We start from the raw sequence: 18,792 nt of genomic DNA on the forward strand, positions 1-18,792 counted from the left end.
GGTTTTTTCTGGGGTTTGATTACCTGGAAATCCATTATTCAGCCTTGAGGGCCTGGCATGGGCCACACAACAAAAATGCTTTATCTCTGAGAATGGAAGCAGTGGGAGTGCCATGTTTCCACCAAAGACTAAGGCATTCTTACCTCTCTGCTCCACCAAAGGCTTTCAAGGTCAAGGTGTTTGGAGCCTAACTTCCCTGCTCTGGAAGTTGGAGAGGAAGTGTTCAGTATTCCCTTCAAGTTCCACTGAGGTGCTCTTCGTGTTTAGCCTGGGAGTAATGGGGGTTAGATCTTCTAGTCAGAGATGTAATGGACCTTTAAATCTTCTCTAGAGTGTGGCTAAAGGCAGACCCCTCAGTAGAAATAAGTTGTGCCTCTGGATTGTCCTTGTGTTCCCACATGAAGAATTGGGATGACAGGTTTCAGATGTCTTATATTTGGGAAATCTCAGAACAGAGCGAACAACAAAGGGACATAAGGAGGCCATGATCACGCTAGGAGGATTATGAAGAAGAAACCGGCCTGGATCTGGCCTGCTTGATTTTCAGGGTGACTGATTATTTTAACCATAAAATGGCTGGGGTTTTGTGCTGGATCTTGATACTTTGACCTATCTAGAAATATTCCCACTATATTCTACGATTGGATTATGGAAATCCCTCTAATCTCAGAGAGGCCGATGTCCCTTGCAAGGATGTCCATGATTAGTTTGAATACTAAATGTCCAAGGGATAAAAAACTAAAAGTTATTTTACTGAAAATAACTTTTGGTTTTGTCTCCCTCAGACATTTCTTGCAACGCGCTCCCCCCAACCCCTTTACTTGCATTCTGGCGGCACACATCGCAGTGGGCCGCTGACTCTGCCATCCATCTGCGACACCGGTTCCCTTCACTTACGTGCATGGGAAGTGGCACAGCAGGGTCCTTTTTTTCAACTTTTTCATTTATGTCGCAGGGGACAACCCCGCCATCCGCGTTGCGAGTGCATCGAATGGTAGATTTGATCGATATTTTCGGCTGTTTTAATCAGGCGAAATTTGGTCAAATCTACCATGTTTTTTTATTTTCAATTTCTTATATGGGTTCGACTTTACAATAGCTAGAAGTTATTGACATATTCTCTATTCTTGTTTCAAATTGTCGAAGTTCTGAGTACGAAATGACTCGCATCCCTGGTGATACATGTGCTAAAAGCCCTAATTTGAGCATGTAAGGCAGGTAGCCGACTGCAGTTTTCATGGTCTAGAGTTACATCTCAAGGGCCTTGAAATCAAGTTACATATTGACCCATGTTATTCTTCATCGTGTTCCCCTTCCCTAGGAACTGTGAGGCTCCATTCTGAATGGTGGGTTAGCCTCTACTATTTACTGGGCGTGTTTTCGGTAAACCCACTACTGTATATAGTTGCTTCATTTCTATATTCACTACACATGTTTATACTAGTAGAATTTTTCAATTGTAAACATGAATTTTTATATATGTACAGAGTTTTTAGGTAAAGAACTCCTTTTTAGGTATGACCATGTTGCTTGATAGTTACAGTAAATATATTTTTGTGTGATTTGTAAACACTTTTTTTGCTGTAGGAGTGAATAAGGCAATCACCCCTCCATCGAGGGATGGATATAGCTGGGAATGGCCCGCCTGCCCGAGTTTAGGTAGGCCCGTGCAAAGCGAGAGCATCGGTGAGGGCTGTGGGCCAATACCAGTCATGTCCAGCACCCGAAAGGGTTGATAGCCATTCGCACCCTGCGGGTTCCCCTGGGGAGCAAATCATTGTTTTTGTTTTTTTCCAGAGATGGGCTCCTATTGCATAAGCCCATTCTCCCCCAAAAAATAAAAGATGTCTGTTTTCATAGGAAGATGTACATAGTCCCTTTTCCATTTCTATGGCAGCTGCGGAAGGTAGGGTGCTGGCAGAAGGTACGCGTGGGTGAGTTATTTTATGTTTTTGGGGTAGGCGGGAGGGTGGAGACATGGGGAGGCAACATGGAGAGGCTCCCTCCCTGTACCTCCCCACAATCAACATGGCACCACCCGGGGAAGGGCCTTGGGTGGCTGGAAACAACGGGCAGTACACTGTGCATTCTCACCTGCCCTTCCAGCCACCTGATAGTCTGAGCACCCTTCCCCGGGTGTGAATTAAATGAATTCTATAAATGTTTGATTTGTCCACTTAATCTATCGAACTGAAGTCTTTGTTTTGTGTGTCGATATCTCACATAACACTGACTTGAATCCAAAAGGAAGAGAGCAAATGGCTGCAGATCAATGACCACAGAAAGGCCAGTAAGGCTGAGGCAGAGTCAGTCACATGTCAAGCATCCATGATGTAGACTCTGACTTTTGGATTTCAATATCATGAATTCTGTACCTGGGAAAAGGGAGAACAACATAGTGAAATCAATCCAGGTTCCTCAGATAGGTACAAATGAATGTTGGCGAGGAACTTGACATCAGAAACTTAACAGTGGAGCTTATTTGCATATTATCGGGTCATTCTGAGACCCAAATTTCATTTCACTACTAACTGAGTCACAAAATCGATCCCTGCGTTTGACAAGGCTTTCTCCTGTTTCGTAAAATGTAAGTCCGACAGCGGGTGCTATCCAGGAGTGCAACGCTGGTGCAGAATGGAGAGAAACTACAAAGCAAAGCCGTGTTCTACCATCAACTGGAAGGACATGGCCTCTTGGTTGTCAAGAGAGGGTGATGTGTTCTGTGCATCACACCCACAGTCAGATGAATACGTTCTAGGCTATTCGGTGCTTGGTTGCGTTGCTACATTGAGAGCAGCGTAAACATATGTGTGAGTTCCTCCACAAGGGTCGCGATCAGCAACTCTGCTCTAGAGCAGCCATAGTTCAGATGTAACTTGCAGGCCTCGTCTTCTTTGTTGAGACTTCTCAGCCACACATGGCATTCATATTTGTAATCCTGCAGGATTTATGATTTTTTTTTCCACAAAGAAAGAGCTCATTAAGCGTCACTATCGGAGATCCAGAACATCTTTTGGATTATGATCTCAGCATCGACAATCCAGGCTGGGGATGATGAGAGTTGTAGTCCAAAACATCACGAGAGATAACGTTACAGATCCCTGGAAGAGAAAGTAGAGGGGTGGGTAGCCCTCTCTTTCATTCGTGATAAATTGAAGACTGTTTCAATGCATAAACCTTTAGACAGGTTTGGGGTGGAAGCAGGGACATCATTTAGGGGTCGCCAGAGGTCGCAACTGCGACCTCTGAGGTCTCCCTTGCGACCTATGTTGTCTCCCTCGCGACCTCTAAAAAAAATTAAATTTAATGGGTGCTCCTGGGCTGTAGCCAGCTCCATGTGGCTCTTTACTTCTGGAGTGGCTAGCTTTCTTGATCAGGCGCCTTAAAAAAAGAAGAAAAATAAGAACAGGAGTTCCACAATTCTAACACTTTCAGCACTGACTCTAAATAAGAAAGAATAGGAATACCAAATAATGTGTCTTTCTGGAATTCTATACAATAATTGCTAGATTCATTAAAGGTTTATTTCAGGCACACTTCAGGGGGTGAGTCACTGATTTAGTCTGTTCTTAAACGCCTCAACTCAGCCGTTCATCCTTCTGAGGTTTATAAATGAGTACCAACACAGGTTGGTACTCATCAGGGGGTCGAGGGTCGTGTGATGGCACTTCCGCTACCCCTGGCATTTTGGTGAAATGACGTCCCTGGGTGGAAGGCAAAATAGGGATTCAAAGCACAGCAACATCAGGGTCATATATTGACAGGATGTGTTTGGGTGAAATTGAAGAACGGACATCTTCTTCACAGCCATGAAACCTTTGCTGAGCCGTGTAATGGGGATGGGATATATGGTTTAATTTAAGAATATTCTATGTTTTGAAGAAGTAATGCTGCTTCGCCTTGAATGGCGAAAGTGGCTCCTATGTGTTGATAACAAAACTTTAATATATACCAATGCCTGTTTAAGAGAACTGAAACAGGATGCATTAGGCAAAATTATGAAATGCAACTCCACTGAAAAAGAAATGAGGGAAAAGCCATTAAAACAAAAATAAAACTATGGGTGAAGTAGATTGGGTAGAAACAAGATCCTCATTCATTGGCAAATGACAAACCCCTGGGTTACCTGCTGCCGTACCTGAGAAGGTTTCCAAATCCGAGATGGAGGGCGAATTTGTTAAGGTTCCGTCTAAATCTATATGTCACAAGATCCCCATTGAACATGAGGAATAAGGGCCCAGTTAGTGATTGTCTGTAATCGTTGTAATGTGCGGGCGCAACAGAATGTTAAAAATCTTTTAACAACTTGCTCAGTGTTCAATAATCATAGCGTTTTTTTTTATTGATATTTTATTTCTATCGCGCTCGTACACAAGTGTTTCAGAGCGCGACAAGGTAAGGGAGGGGAACAGGGGAGAACAAAACAGCGATCTTACTAGGCCCAGTGACATTGAGAACGCGCAAGTGCATGGGAGAGGGGGGAGGGGAAAAGTGCATGGAAGGGGGGAGAGGTGGAAAGCGCGAAGCAGAGGAGAAACAGATAAATAACAATAAATAAATAATAAAGGCAACAAACAGTGGTAATGCAGCCAGCAATTTGCAAGTGCTAGGTTTAAGGCAGCAGACAGGGTAGGTCCGATAAGTGCAGGAAGAAAAAGGGGGGGCTGTATGGGTACAGATACAGACCCCAGTGCAAGGGGTGGCCCGGAGGCAGTGCGGGAGGGTGACAGGATGAGCAGGTACCTGGGCCCAAAAGACAGAGGGTGGCCAGGTGCACGGTGCTAAGAGAGAACAGATCAGCAGGGGAGAGGGGGAGCAAAGGCAGAAGAAAAGAGGAAGGTCTTGAGACTGGGGTTGGACTCTTTGCATGTTGTTTTCTTAATGTTGAGTGGCTACACGAATTCTGGAGGCGAATGACGGCTGGGAATGACATTTTTTTATGATGGAAGTTCTTAGGTTTTTGGAAGAAATGTAGTTATTAATTATAATTTAGTGTGATTTATTTGTAGATAATGTTAGGATTTTCTGTATTAACACATTTTTCCTCTTTTTTTAATTTTTCTTTTGTTTTATGATGGATGAATATGGAATTTTAATGTTTGATTATGATTGATTGCTTGTTTGCACAAGAAAGTTGATCAATTCTCTTTGTTGGATTGTAAAAAGTCATAAGTTGTTTCAGCACAGATAAATAAATAAATAAAATAACAAAACTTGAATTGAGCTCCCAAATCTACCAATGGAGTACGGTCGCCCGGGAATGAATCATCAAGCCGACCGCATCAAGTCAAACCTATTGGGCGTCCACTAAAGTGGATCGAAGCATGACTGCTGCGGGCAATACGAGTTGTTACTCAAAAAGTGGACCAAGGAGAGGTGCACAAATTAGGAAGTGATTCCAAAAACTCAGCAAATGCTTCCTTCGGTTCCCACATGCTTTCCTCTTGGAGTATGGAGGGAACGGTACGTGCGGATTATACCAATTCTTCCTCCAAGTGTCCATTTTCCCCAGCTAGAAAACCTGAACATAATTAACAGGAGGACGGGCCATTAGTGTTAATTGACATGGCCACCATGTTCAAAAGAACTAAAAGGCAAGACATGCTTTCGGGCAACGTATATGTCATTAGAAGGCCCTTGACACCTCCGGTTGTCAAGGGAAGCGTCTAGTCTATGCCGCTTGCCCGGAACTTCCTATAGCACGTAATTTGCTTCTGTCTCCCAACCAACCAGAGTGGGGGTGACATGCCAATTAAACGGCTAGGAAGAGCTTTCATTGAGCACTGCTGAACCCCCTTACAACTCTTTTTCAATGGATGGACATTCTCAACCCGGAAACAGCTTATCCATAGCGACAGGGAAGGCTGATTAAGGCAGATCTCCGCCATTCAACAAAGCTGTGTTCTCTGTTTCATGGATTTCCCCACCATGCGGCCAATCGGTGCAGTATTCCCATGACTTTTCAGCCATTGTATGGGCCATTGTGTACTTTTCTCATATATTGAAATGATGCATTTATGATGTATTAAAAAACAGTGCATCTCAAAATAATAAGGACATTTGGGTTTTTCTGAAAGAGTACAAATATTTGCAGTTTTTTAATGTAATGTTTGGTTAGGGCAATCATGCGGCAGAGTTAGAAGACCCAGCATCAGAGAGCTTTGGCAGCAGAAATGATAGCAGAAAGCAAGATGCTTTCAGGGACGTCATCTCACAAAAATGCCAGGGCTAGCAGAAGTGACATCACATGACCCTTGACCTTCGATGACATCACAGGAAGTGATGTCATTTGACCCCCACCCCGAAGTTACATCATGGGAAGCGATAGAACGTGACCTTTCACCCCTTTGATGAGTCTAGCAATTATTGTTTAGAATTCCAGAAAGGCAAATTATTTGCTATTCCTATTCTTTCTCATTTAGGGTCACTGCTCAGTGTTACATTTGTGGAACCCCCTGTATTTTTTATGAAGCCTCAACATAAATTCCAGCCTCTCCAGAAACAAAGAGCCACATGGCACTGCCCACAGTCCAGGAGCTTCAATGTAAAGAAAAAAGAAAAAATGACATTTTTGTTTGTAAATCATTTTTTAGGGGTAGCAATGGATACCACAGGGGTAGCAAGGGAACGCTCAGGGGACGCCACTGCGACCCCTGGCCAACCTCAAATGACGTCCCTGGATGCTTTGGGAGACAAGACATGTTTTGGGAATGAATACCTGTCAGAGAGGTGGGCCTTGAGAAGGAGAAAAAGCGCCAGAGTTTGGAAGACATATTCAGTTTCCCTTGTAGCAAAGCACCACCAAAGCATAGGTGCTTTACTTGGAGGCATCAGGTACAAAAGTGGTGGAGATGAAACAAAGGTGGCCTTGGACTTTTAATTCCAAAGGTCCCCTCTACTGCATGGAACTCTGTAGAAGTCTTGTGCAAAAAGAAAGTCCTGCACCTTCATGCATTCCATGCATACACTGGGCTCCAAAGCCCTACTAGCTGCTGGAATTGGTGAAGGCTGTGGCTGCCTGGACTTCAGGAGTTTGGTTAGCAACAGTCATAATACAATACAATACATGGCAGGCATTATTGGGAGCTGGCGTAAATAAGAGGTGAAGGAAAGTGGGATTTCAATGGTGCATCCACTTGTATAATCATCACTGTAACAGCCAAAGGAAGATCCGGAGGCCGCCCACCTTAAGAACAAAGGTCACATTATGGATGTTAACTACTAATGTAACTTTATATCTCTAGAGGCAACGTATAATTGACCAATAGAATAGACCCGGTGAGCACACATTGGGGAGTGAAGGAGAAAGAAAATAGGAGACAAAATTGGGCAATGGCCATTGGGAAGCATTGTCACCTGCTCTCTGAGCACTCCTGAATGCAGACTGCGTCCTACCAGTCCAGCCCACTCCTGGCTGAAGCATTAAGCCCTGGAAGGAGTTCATTCTAGACATGTGAGGTTGGGAGAAAACCCGGGGCAGGTGCCTTCCTCTCCATGTACCGGAGCAGACTGGTTTGCTACTCTATAACGATTCTACACCATTAGAAACTCCCTATGGGTTCAAGAGATTGACCCTTCTTAGAGCAGAGGTCTGCAACATGCAGATCTCCAGATGCTTGGGACTACAGCTCCCTTTGCCCCTCACCATTTGCTGTGCTGACTAGAGCTGATGGAAGTTGTAGTCCATATGACCTGGAGAGCCAAAGGTTGCAGAACCCTGTCCAAGAGGCTTCTTATGAGAATTAGGAGAAACCAACTGTCTCCTTATCCAACTCTTTCCTGCTCTCTACAGGGTCGTTGTCGCCTAGTTGTGCATGTTGTCTGATAGAAGCAGTGTTGTCAAAAGATCTCACTCATCTCTCCTGATTAAGGTTGGTGACTGTGCAGTGTAATCTACTCAGGTCATCAATCTCGCTGCCCCGTCCCCGTCCCCGACTGGCATCATAATAATGTTAATATACCCACAAAGCATTCTTTTCTCAGAGGTTGACCAGAGGCGTTGCTATAGCCCCGGGTCTTTTGGTTGTAGCCCCGGATAGAAGCTCAGGGACTACAACCAAAAGGCTATAGCTTGCCCCGAATCCTGCCAGTCCCGACATTAGCTTAGCCCCTGATCTTTTCCAGACCTAGTAACAACCATGGTTCCAACAGATTCCTCTACAGCGGAGCTAAGGCTGGTCTCTACGTAACTCAAAACTGTGACTCTTCGGGATTACCATCACTGTTGGTTACCTTGTAACCCCTGCGCTTCGCCCCTAATGTTCTCCTCGTCTTCCGTATCCCAGCCCCCTTTACCTGCATGTACTGTATCTCCTGGGGCTTTCAGGTTTTCGCAGAATGTCAGTGCTCACCATGGTTTGCATTGGCATCAAGTCTGGCCATTTTGGCTCCAAGCTTTGGGACCTGCATTTATGGTGTAAATCTCTCCATGTGGTTTGGGCTTTGATATTTCTCTGAACGACGACTTGTGACATTTTTCATCCCAAGTTTGTTGTACTGTTAAACATCTTTTATTTAACCCCTTAAGTGCCAAGGACGATTATGCTCGTCCTTTTTGCATAGACTTGCATAATAGCCTGGCACCTTATTATTTTGCCTCAATAAAATGTTGATAGGCAAAAATAATAAAAAAGGAAGAGTTAGGGGATGTGCTGTACATGGTAATCAGAGCAGTGCCGGATTACCAATTAGGCCAAGTGGGAACCGGCCTAAGGGACCCACTCCTTTTAGGGCCCCTGCAGCGAACAGATCGAAATAAAGTGGTGCAGAACATTTAAAACGTATTCGGAGATAATTTGCAAGGTGGGGGGCCTGACATTTCGACTGCCTGGGGCATCCCCGGGATTTAACCCGGCACTGAATCAGAGTGAGTGACGCTTAGCATGATGGGAGGGGAGCTATCAACGTGGGAGGATAACGGAATAGATAGAGGAACTCTGGGGACAAACTTTGTTTCAAGTCATGTTTAGTATTTTCTGTAGTGCATCCATGTGGGGTTTGGGAAACCTGTATCAGACGCCTCTTGCAGCAATCGGAAAGGTGAACATTGTAAGTGACATGTTTAGATTTTTAAGTATAGCGGTGTTTGAGCAAGGGGCATGGCCACAGATGGAAATTCCAGGTGCAATAATTTGCATATAAGAAGGATAAATAATTGGGGGAAGAGGGGCCTTTTAGTGAACTGTAGGCAACAACACTTGGGGCCTCATTACAACTCAGGCGGTAAGGGGTTTACGGCGCCGTAAACAGCGCCGACCCTTACCGCCTGAGTACGAGGTCCCTTAGCGCCATGGCGGATTTAACACCTGCTTTTAGCAGGTGTTGAAATCCATGGCGCTAAGGGACCATGGAGTTAATTACGCCACCGTAATTTACGGTGGCGTAATTAACGCCTTCCCCACTCCCATTATGCCCTATGGGGCAAAAATGGGAATGGGGAAGGGTAAATGGGGATTGGGGACTTACCGCCCCGCCAAACTCGGAATGGGGCGGTAAGTCCGCCAACCACCATGGCGTAAACATAGTTTACGCCATGGTGGTAAAGTCACGGCCCAGGCGGTAACTTACCGCCTGGGTCGTAATGAGGGTTTTAGCCTTACGTACAATGGTCTAGACATTCCATGTCCTTCCCGTGCGGTTGTTTGCCGTGCGGTTGTTTCCCGTACCAGCTGTTCCCATGCTGCTTTTTCCTTGCTGTCTTTTGCTTTGGTGGGGCTCATGTCCTGCACCAATTATACACTTAGAAAAGGGAGGGTCCCTAGTTATCCCTGCCTCCCTCTCACTCTGTCATCGGAAATGGGTATTCCCCGCCCCCTGTAACCGACTGTCACCGCTCCAGGCACGCTTCCATTGCTGCCCCTTTCCCTCGTTGTCTTCCTTTCTTTCCATGCTTGCCTTTGGTCCACCCTCCCTGCCGCCTTCCTGCGTGCCACTTCCGCCAGCCCAGCCTTCCTGCTGCCTGCCACTTCTGCCAACCGCTTCATGCTTCATGCCCTCTTTCTGTCTGCCACCAACACCCCTTTCACGGCGCCCACCTCCCGGCTGTCCGTCCAATACAGACCCACACTGCCATTGCGATGCTGAAACGACCCAGGCAGCTGATGCATTGAGGCAAAGACCTGCGGTGCTAATGGTAAAGACGTGGTGTGAATCGTGTATGGGGTTGCTCTTGGTACTCTTGTTCAGAAGGAAATTGCCATAGCATTTCGGTGCTGGGCTGCCCATGTGGGCGGGACAAAGACTGATGTACAAATGGATATTTCCCATCTGTGAAAGGTACAGTGAGCTAAAGTGTGGCTACGGACTCTCAAGTGGGTACCTTTCCAAAGAACAAGTCAATGGGCCGTGTTCGTTCCCCCCAAGGGGCTCCTATGGACTATTTTTTGATGGTTTGAATCTAGACATAGTAGCCATGTGCTTATTCATGAGGCCCAGGAATTCCAGGGGCAATCTATAATGGAGTTCCAAGATGCGGGAGGAGGTGCTGAGGGGTAGACAGATCTCTGACCATCACATTATATGAAGGACAGTAGTGGGCGAAACTGCTGCAATTTTGGTTGTTGTTCTTTGACATTAACAGTTATGTTTGATATGATATGATATGGCATTTATAACGCGCCTATACACAAGTGTTTCAAGGGACAGAGGAAGAACTTGGAATTGGATCACTGCTCTAAAACGCCTCCTAAATAACCCAAAATGTGGAGCCACCCCACTGCCCTACCCATCAGAGGCCTATCCTATGGCAGGCATCAGCTTGCGCTAACAGCAAGCGCATGCGGACTGCGTACACCCATACTGAAGCGTATGCAGGTCCAGTGAAATCCAGAATACGACAGTGCAGACATGACAGTCGAATGACTAGTTCACGGGTAGGCAGTCTGTTGGCACACGAGTCACATGATCCCTCACAATCGACCTTAGTGGCCCGGGCTGATGGGAGATGTAGGCTAAAACATCTGGAGAACTTCTGATGCACAACCCACATATCGAGTGCATTGCACAGGTTCCATTGAAGGCAACTTTGGTCTAAAGTGTAGGATATCATTTCGCCCTACAGCATATTAGATGGTTCATATTCCAAAAAGAACAAAATTACTCTTAAATTCATGGGTGATACATATTTGTCAACTGGTAAAGCATTGGCAGATGTATTGAACACAATGTGATCCGCCAAGTAAGATTATTTGAAAACTCATCTGTTAGAAGTAAAAAAATAAATCCTCTGTCCACTACAATTTACACAGCAACCAAAATCAGTAGGCTTGTTGGCCTCCCTCTTCTTACTCATCTATCAAACATATAGGTTCCCTTTGAGGGTTCTGATGCTGTGTGTTTGGCTCATTATGAATATTACTAGTAGAGGAGAGTCACAGGAACTAAACAGTCTCCACTGTGGCCGGTGCAATAATGTATTGATTGAGCCTATTTGATCACCAAGATCCTGGAGCATCACTGTGCTCTTCTGGGGCATCGCTGCTGCTCCTTTGGACTGCAGATAAGACCCACAGAAACCCAACACACCTGCACGACCACACAGGCCACTCTGATCCAGAACTCCATCCTTAAAATCACCAGATTGCCTGATAGGCAATCTGGTGGAGGCAGCAGATGTAGAGGGAGGGAATGCGTGTGTTCTTTCCCATGAAAATGTCATCTGATGTTTCCACTGATGTGGTCTGGGCATGTCAGATTGAGGTGCTCCCACAAACCGGTGTCCCACTGTTTAATGGATAGTAACATACTGCTGGTGGTATCTGTAACATCCCTTTGCATGGGTCTATCACTTCTTTCCAGGTAAGCATGAACAAAGGACACAACACAGTGTGTGCTGTGGCTTTTGGATCCAGTGCATCCTCCAAAAAGTCAATTTAATAAACACAAATCAAGAATTGTATCTCTTAGTTTCACACATTGTTTATGACAGGGCCGGTGCTGCAATGAAACAAGTTCTAGTGAGCCACCAGCAGACAGACACTAGAGGCACCGTTTGGCCATAATAACATCAAATCTGGCCCTATTATAAGGCGTGGAGGTGGGCATTACTTTGCCTGAAGTAGTATATATCTTTGCACCTGTCGTGCGTACAGTAAATCTCAGCTCCAAACAAGACCATGCAAATGGCAATGGTCCGCGGTGAAATGACAAACAATTCTATAGGGAAAAGCTAATGCCCAAGTTAAACTGTGGCTTTGAATTATTTCATTCTTATGATACTGAAGATTTGGGTGTAACAGAAGCAGGATTATGGCATAGATTCCTGATACTTTATTTATTTAATTTATTGTTCATTTATAATGCACTTAATACCAGCGAGTGGTTTCTAAGCGTGGGGTCGGGATTTCAACCTGCGTTGTACCGTGTTGTCTTGCTTCCAAGACAAACGCGTTGCCCCGTAGCGATCCTTCTTCCCCTATTTACAAATTGCGTTTCTAAGAAAGTGATTTCTTATGAGCTGGGTCTTCTCTCGTTAAAATCAAGACTACAATGGAACCAACTCTTATGACTTAACAAGATTTTAGTGCTTATCTTCGGTGCACACTTTTTAGATCTGCATAAAGCGTATTTGGAAGCCACCTGTTAACCCCTGAGATGCTAGCAGGTGAAATGTTCTAATTTGCTGAACTGTCTAGCCTTAACCATGGAACACTTGATTCAAAATCCTGACCATGTTAAGCGTAAGCTTGGGAATTCGATTGGCGTACTACCTGTGCGGCTTGTGACTGCTCGCCCTCCCTGTGCTCCTCTCGCTTCCGCTCTTTCTCGCTTCTTGCTCCACATGCATGGAATTCTCTTCCCAGGGACATCCGAGAAAAAGTCCACACACATTTGTTCAGAACAAAACTAAAAGCCTACCTCCTCACCTCTGAGCTACCCTTTTAACCTACCTCTCATCTTCCTGCTAACTAACATTATTCGCTCGCCTCTAACCCGCCTCTGTGCCTCACTTCATCTGCCTCCACCCTAGCACTTAATCCATCATGGTCACATCCTGAGCACAGCTGGCCATACCACATACCTGCACTTAAAAATGTCCAATGTTGGTTGTCCTTAATCTATGTATGTCCACTTATGTATTGTCCCTGGTCACTGTTCCATTTACTCTTCTCCACAACCTGGTCAGAATGTCTCTCAAACTCACAACATTGAAAGAAGCTCACCACTTCCCATCAAATCTGATTCCTTATCTATTGTACTTTCTTTTGTGGTCAAAAGAGCACTGCGCCTCCTGTATATATAAGTACATAAATACATAACTAAGCTGTGTTCTCAAATAGAGCAGAAACCAAATACCCCCTTATTTGATGACATTTCCAAATGCAGATTACAGATTCCATTTTTATGAGATGTGGTTCCCACCATGGAAATCTTGCATACTCGTAAAAAAAGAGTAAAGTCCTGCTACTATGTCTCGCTTTTGCAAGAATCCCTCGGACGAAGAGGTGTTGCAGTATCTTCTCTGTCCATCTCTTCATGACTGATGCATATTTTTGGTTGAAAGACTTGTTTTCAATCTTAACTTCATTGAAACTGATTACATTTGGACCTCGACTTTACTCTGTTTTTCCGTTGCCCTTTCATTAGCTGGTTTACGGTTCTTGATGCATTTGAAACTGATAAATATTTTGAATTTTTATAATTGCTTAATGTAAAACCGCTATGCAGATGTTTTTTGATGGTCTTCGAGACTTGTGCTTTCATATTTGTGCAATTGGGAAAGGTTTATATTAAAGCAATATACAATAACAACAACAAAAAGATTAACAACATAGAGCATTGCACCACTAAACAGAGCAAACGCCCCATCAGGTTGAGTTATAAGCTCATTGTGTTGAAACATAATAATACTATTATTTAAATCACAGTGGAGCAATTATGCATCAAATTACACACAGGCTAAACCAATGTCTACGGTTGCTTAAGCAGACTATCCATACAGTGAGTGAGCTACCTTCCCCAGTAGGGGTCTGCAACCTGTGTCTCTCCGTTATTTTGGACTACGGATTCGATGATCGCTCACAATTGACTATGCTGGTGGAGGCTGATGGAATGTGTAGTCCAAAAGATTTGGAGAGCCTAAGGTTGACGACTCCTGCAACAGAGAAATTAAGCTTGCGCACATAGTATAGCTTTTCCTCTCATTGGGTGCTGTATGTGTCCCATCCAAAAGGGTTATAATAATTACACTTTTCAGCAAAGTCAGTTTCCTTCTTAGTGTGCTGACTTAAACATATCCATTATCTGCTTGTCCCATCTTCCTCATCCCTGTCTCCTTATACGCTATAGACGAGGAAGATGATGACTTGGAAACATAAAGATTACTTGTAAGTAATGGGCATTTCCTCTTCGTCCCAGTCATATAAGGAGACGGGGACGAGGAAGATGATGACTTGGAGTAATAAAGATTGGCTGTAAATATTTTGGGCAACAGCAGCAATCCCATCACATGTAAGATGCAAAGCAGCGCTTAGCCATGCACCCACATGCAGCATCCCTCTCTGCACTGCATCCCACTGCGAGCTGTAGTCCCGTCTTTGCAGGGTTGCTGTTAAACAAGCAGCGATCGATAAGATCTCTATCCCCGCCACTGTCCCCCCGGCACAGCTGATGCTGCGCCCCTCGGCCAGGACTCGGCGACACTGCGCTATAAAAAGCCCACGCCCACCCACACATCCTCCGCACTTCACACATCTGCGCCCCGGCGGCGAAGAGAGCCGAGGCGGCTTTTTCCGCCAATATCGCTCAGTTGTCAAACAGAATAATAGCCGGGGGCTCCGGTCAGTCGTAGACTGGGGCTGATAGCGCAGTGCAAACACAGCAGGGAAGCCAAGGTGTGTATCCTCGGGCACGTCCCCGCTATGCCCACAAAAGCAAGGGGCGGTGCACAGCACAACGCAGCGACTGCCTGTGTGCAACGAAATGTCAACAGTAGCATGCAACAGATTTGTCAACTTCGCATTGTTATTGTTAGGCTTTGCACTCTACACGGCAGAGGGCTGGCCCATGCTGGGAGCTGTCAAAACACAACAGTGCACAAAAACACAACTCAAACACACCAATACATGTATATAGAATCACATGTGCGTGAGTGATTGCTTATCGGAATGTAACCCGCAACACCAACATATATAGAAATATGAAGACATCCATGCATTATATTTTTAAAGGAATGACAATCCAGACAATTCCACGAAATATATATATTTATATATATATTTGTTTTAAGAATGGCCAGCACCCTTTAGCAATGACAAACACAGACAATGTTGACAGCTCAGCGCTTCAGTCTCCCAAAAATGACACCAAATGAATTCTCGAATGCAAATGAGGCGAGGGGTCCGTTTCAACTCACCAGCTCCACGGATCCATAATGCTTCCTGCTGAACTGTCCGCGCCTGCAGCCCAAGTCTTCAGACACAGAGCTGGAACAAAAACGCTTCATCAGTATACATAGCTAAGTGGCCATCGCGCTCCTGCAAGAACCTGCTCCAGTGGCCTCCCCTCCTGCACGCGTGGATTCTGAGCTGCCGGGGCTGGGTGGTGGGGGAGGCGGGGTGCACGAGCTCGCGCTACACTGCAGGGGAGGCTGGCCGGCTGCATGCACAGCCTCCAGCGGCCATTGCGGGCTCTGCCTGGCGTGCACATCGCATGCCAGCGCCCTGATTACATTAGATATTTGAGTCGGCGGGTGATCGATGGAGAGGGTTCCAGAGGCTGGGGCTGGCTAGTAATTGCATTTGGGAGCTGCTGTCTGACCTAAAGGGGCGGACGCAGATCTGCCTGATGCCTGCAATGAGATCACGTCTCAGAGCCGGCCGTGTAGCTGCTCACATTTGGAAGGCTGTCATCAACTTTCCTGCCGTGCCGGGGGTATCTCCCCTCTAATGTCCTGGCTGCCTCTGGGGGGTGGCGAGGTGAAGATTTTGCAGGAGGACCATGGCATACGAGCAAACAGCGTGCAGTGCAATGCCGGGGAAAGGGGGGGAACCAGCAGACTTTCCCCTGCAGAAATCACTGGGTTGTCTTAAAGTTAATGAATGCAGTTCGTGTGAGGTGTGACTAGAAAGGTGCAATGTTGTCAACATTTGGATAACGATTCCTCAGCTGACTTGAGCTTTGCACACCCGGCGCGCCAATGAAGTCATCGGCAGAGCGCGCACTAAAAATATGATACCTAGCAAAGAAACATAGCATGCATTGCCATATCACCGCCCAATCCCCAGAAATCTAACGTTGCATGCATTCACCATTTTGTTTACAGAAACACTGTGCAGCTGAGCATTTAAGCAGTGAAGAATAACATGCATTTGACATGTGCAACATTCAAACTACAGTTCTCTAAAGGGGAATCCATTACATTGGGATCCCCCCCCAGGAATGTGTTTACAAAATGGCCGCCCTTAATATTTACATGGGTATTTTCTCCAGACTACATCCGTCGAAAATCGAACTAAGCGACTCTAAAAGCACCATACCAACCATTTTTTAGTCACCCGCCGTAAGTTGATATGAGATCTCTCAACACACGATGTCACACCGTACACCAAATGCAATGACCAGAACCACCAAAAAGCACAGACCGGACACATACATAGACTGATCTGGGTCTCCCCAGAAACTCTCGCTTGAAGAAAAGACGGTAGAACACAGATTAGCCTATATGATTATAACACTCAAACGTACCAGACAACGATCTGCCATCGCGTATCTATGTCGGGGTGCACTCAGGCCTCTACCCAGCATCCCATGTGGCAAACACAGCTGTAAGTCCACTCTGCACCTTGGGCCCAGTTCTTCCCTCTGCTCCTACAAAATAACCCGTACCCATTCTCTTCCAGTTCCCAAAGCACGAAGAGGCATGGCAATGGCACCGGTTGTCCTATATGGCACCGACTAACACAACAAACCTGAAGACCATTCAAGGACTCAATTCACAGTCCTTGAAGAGTCTTGAAGTTTGTTATGTGGTATGCATACAGTAGGTACTGGAGGAGTGCACTAAATCGGCGTTTGGTTTTACAAATTTGTATCTATTTAATTACCATTGGGGGCCAAGGGGGTCATTTACAGTTAGTTCCCCAATGGGTTCTTATGAAATGACGCTGTTGGCTGTCAGTCTGCCATTCGCTCTGACCTCAAATTCAAAATGGCCTCTGTGCCATCCGTCTGTGTCCACCAGTTCTGTGCGTTGCCTGTGACTTGATGGATTCTAAGCACCTCAGGTTTCTTTGAGCCAATTCGATGCCATTTAAACACATTTAATTAGATCACACCTTCCGAGTTTAAGGTAAGTGGCATGCATTATTTTTACTATGGTATTTATTGAGTGCGGGCCTGGCTTTGAGAAGTAACCGAGCGCTTTTCAGAGATAACAACAGAACAGATATACAGTGGGTGGTGGGATACAGAGGGGCACAGCTGTACCGGCTGGCGGGTGGAGAATTCCTCTATCTGAGAGCTCAGAGAGTCCTTTTAGATGTGCCCATTGGTTACCTTCTTTAGATACAAGGAGAACTTTAGATTTCATGTGTTTTCCAAAGTAGTATTTGTATACAGCATCTGCCTGACGAGGAGGTGTGCAGTATTATATACTTTTTAAACCAAAGGCGTCTACAAGCATTAGGATGAATGATGAGATACTCAAGCATAATTCTGTGATGTCTGCTTGCAAAGCGTGTTTTCTGGCGAGGATGCAGGAACCACTGAGGCACCCCTGTCCATGTGCTAAAACATTTCAAAAAGTATTTCAGTTGGAAAATGGTAGAGGAATTTCACACCATAACTTACACTAATGACTGATTAGGAGTTTGGTGGTAATGGTAAACACTGCATTTGGAAACACTGCATGCGTTACCGCACCACCGAATTACGAGTTTCAAACCTGAAACTCCTCATTTACCACCGCAGAAAATCATTAGCAGATGCAATATTACTGCATGTGGTAAAAACATTTTCCATGCAGGTCTATGGGGACTTCAAAATGGGGAAAAACCAAAGGGTCAGAATTATTCTAAACCATGCACACCTTTCAAATTGCTGCATGCTTACCACATGTGGTAAAAGCTATTCCATTTGGTGAAATACCACCAAACCTGCATTCAGGGCCCAAGTATTTTCCTGCAGATAGTAATTTTTTAAATAGCAGAAGTACACCTCTTATTTTTATTTCTGTGTTAAATAGGAGGTTTACCGCAATGCAGTTGATGTGGGGGAGACTTGGTGGTTATACCGCCTTCCAGGATGCTCGCTCCCTGTGGTCCACATGCTCTCGCTTGACCTGCTTCTCCAGAGAAACACTTTCCTTTCAATTCAGATTCCTTTGCTGAACAGATAAATATTTTAGCTCTCGGTGGAGCGTGAAAATTGATATTTGCGTGACACCATACTCAGGCTTCTGTGGCAACTGTTTTTGCCAAGTTTGTGATATTTATCAGGCAGTATAACCTTTGGAAGCAGAACAGGCAAAAAACGTGGCTACTCATAAGTACTTCAGGTAATCTGTGGTCTATATGATGGGTCTGCAACATTAATTTTTACCAGATATTCTGTACTACAATTCCATTCAGCCCCAGCTAGCATATTATAATGATACATTATAATTGTTCTTTTATAACGCACTTAATACCAACGAGTGGTTTCTAAGCATGGGATCACGATTCAAACTTGTGTTGCACTGCGTTGTCTTGCTTCCAAGACAAACGCGTTGCCCCTGAGCTATCCTTCCTCCCCATATTCAATGGGGAGGGATCATGGGATTTACAGCAACCTTCATATCTCCAGAAATGTTGTACT

At 45.2% G+C, this 18,792-nt stretch overlaps 1 protein-coding gene across 4 annotated transcripts in view; it reads right to left on the reverse strand.

Moving 5' to 3' along the window:
• GARNL3 (GTPase activating Rap/RanGAP domain like 3) overlaps positions 1-18,792 on the reverse strand; it is a 1,295,083-nt gene that overhangs the window by 754,326 nt on the left and 521,965 nt on the right. For 3 of the 4 annotated variants that reach the window (XM_069609500.1, XM_069609499.1, XM_069609501.1), the window contains one exon: positions 15,353-15,422. In XM_069609500.1, the coding sequence (XP_069465601.1) occupies positions 15,353-15,422 (70 nt within the window). Of the gene's footprint in view, positions 1-15,352; positions 15,423-15,831; positions 15,952-18,792 lie in introns of those variants that run through there. The other variant, XM_069609502.1, reaches the window with a different exon arrangement.

Source organism: Ambystoma mexicanum, chromosome 8 (assembly GCF_040938575.1).
Source record: "Ambystoma mexicanum isolate Mex_15411 chromosome 8, UKY_AmexF1_1, whole genome shotgun sequence".
NCBI classification, from domain to species: domain Eukaryota; kingdom Metazoa; phylum Chordata; class Amphibia; order Caudata; family Ambystomatidae; genus Ambystoma; species Ambystoma mexicanum.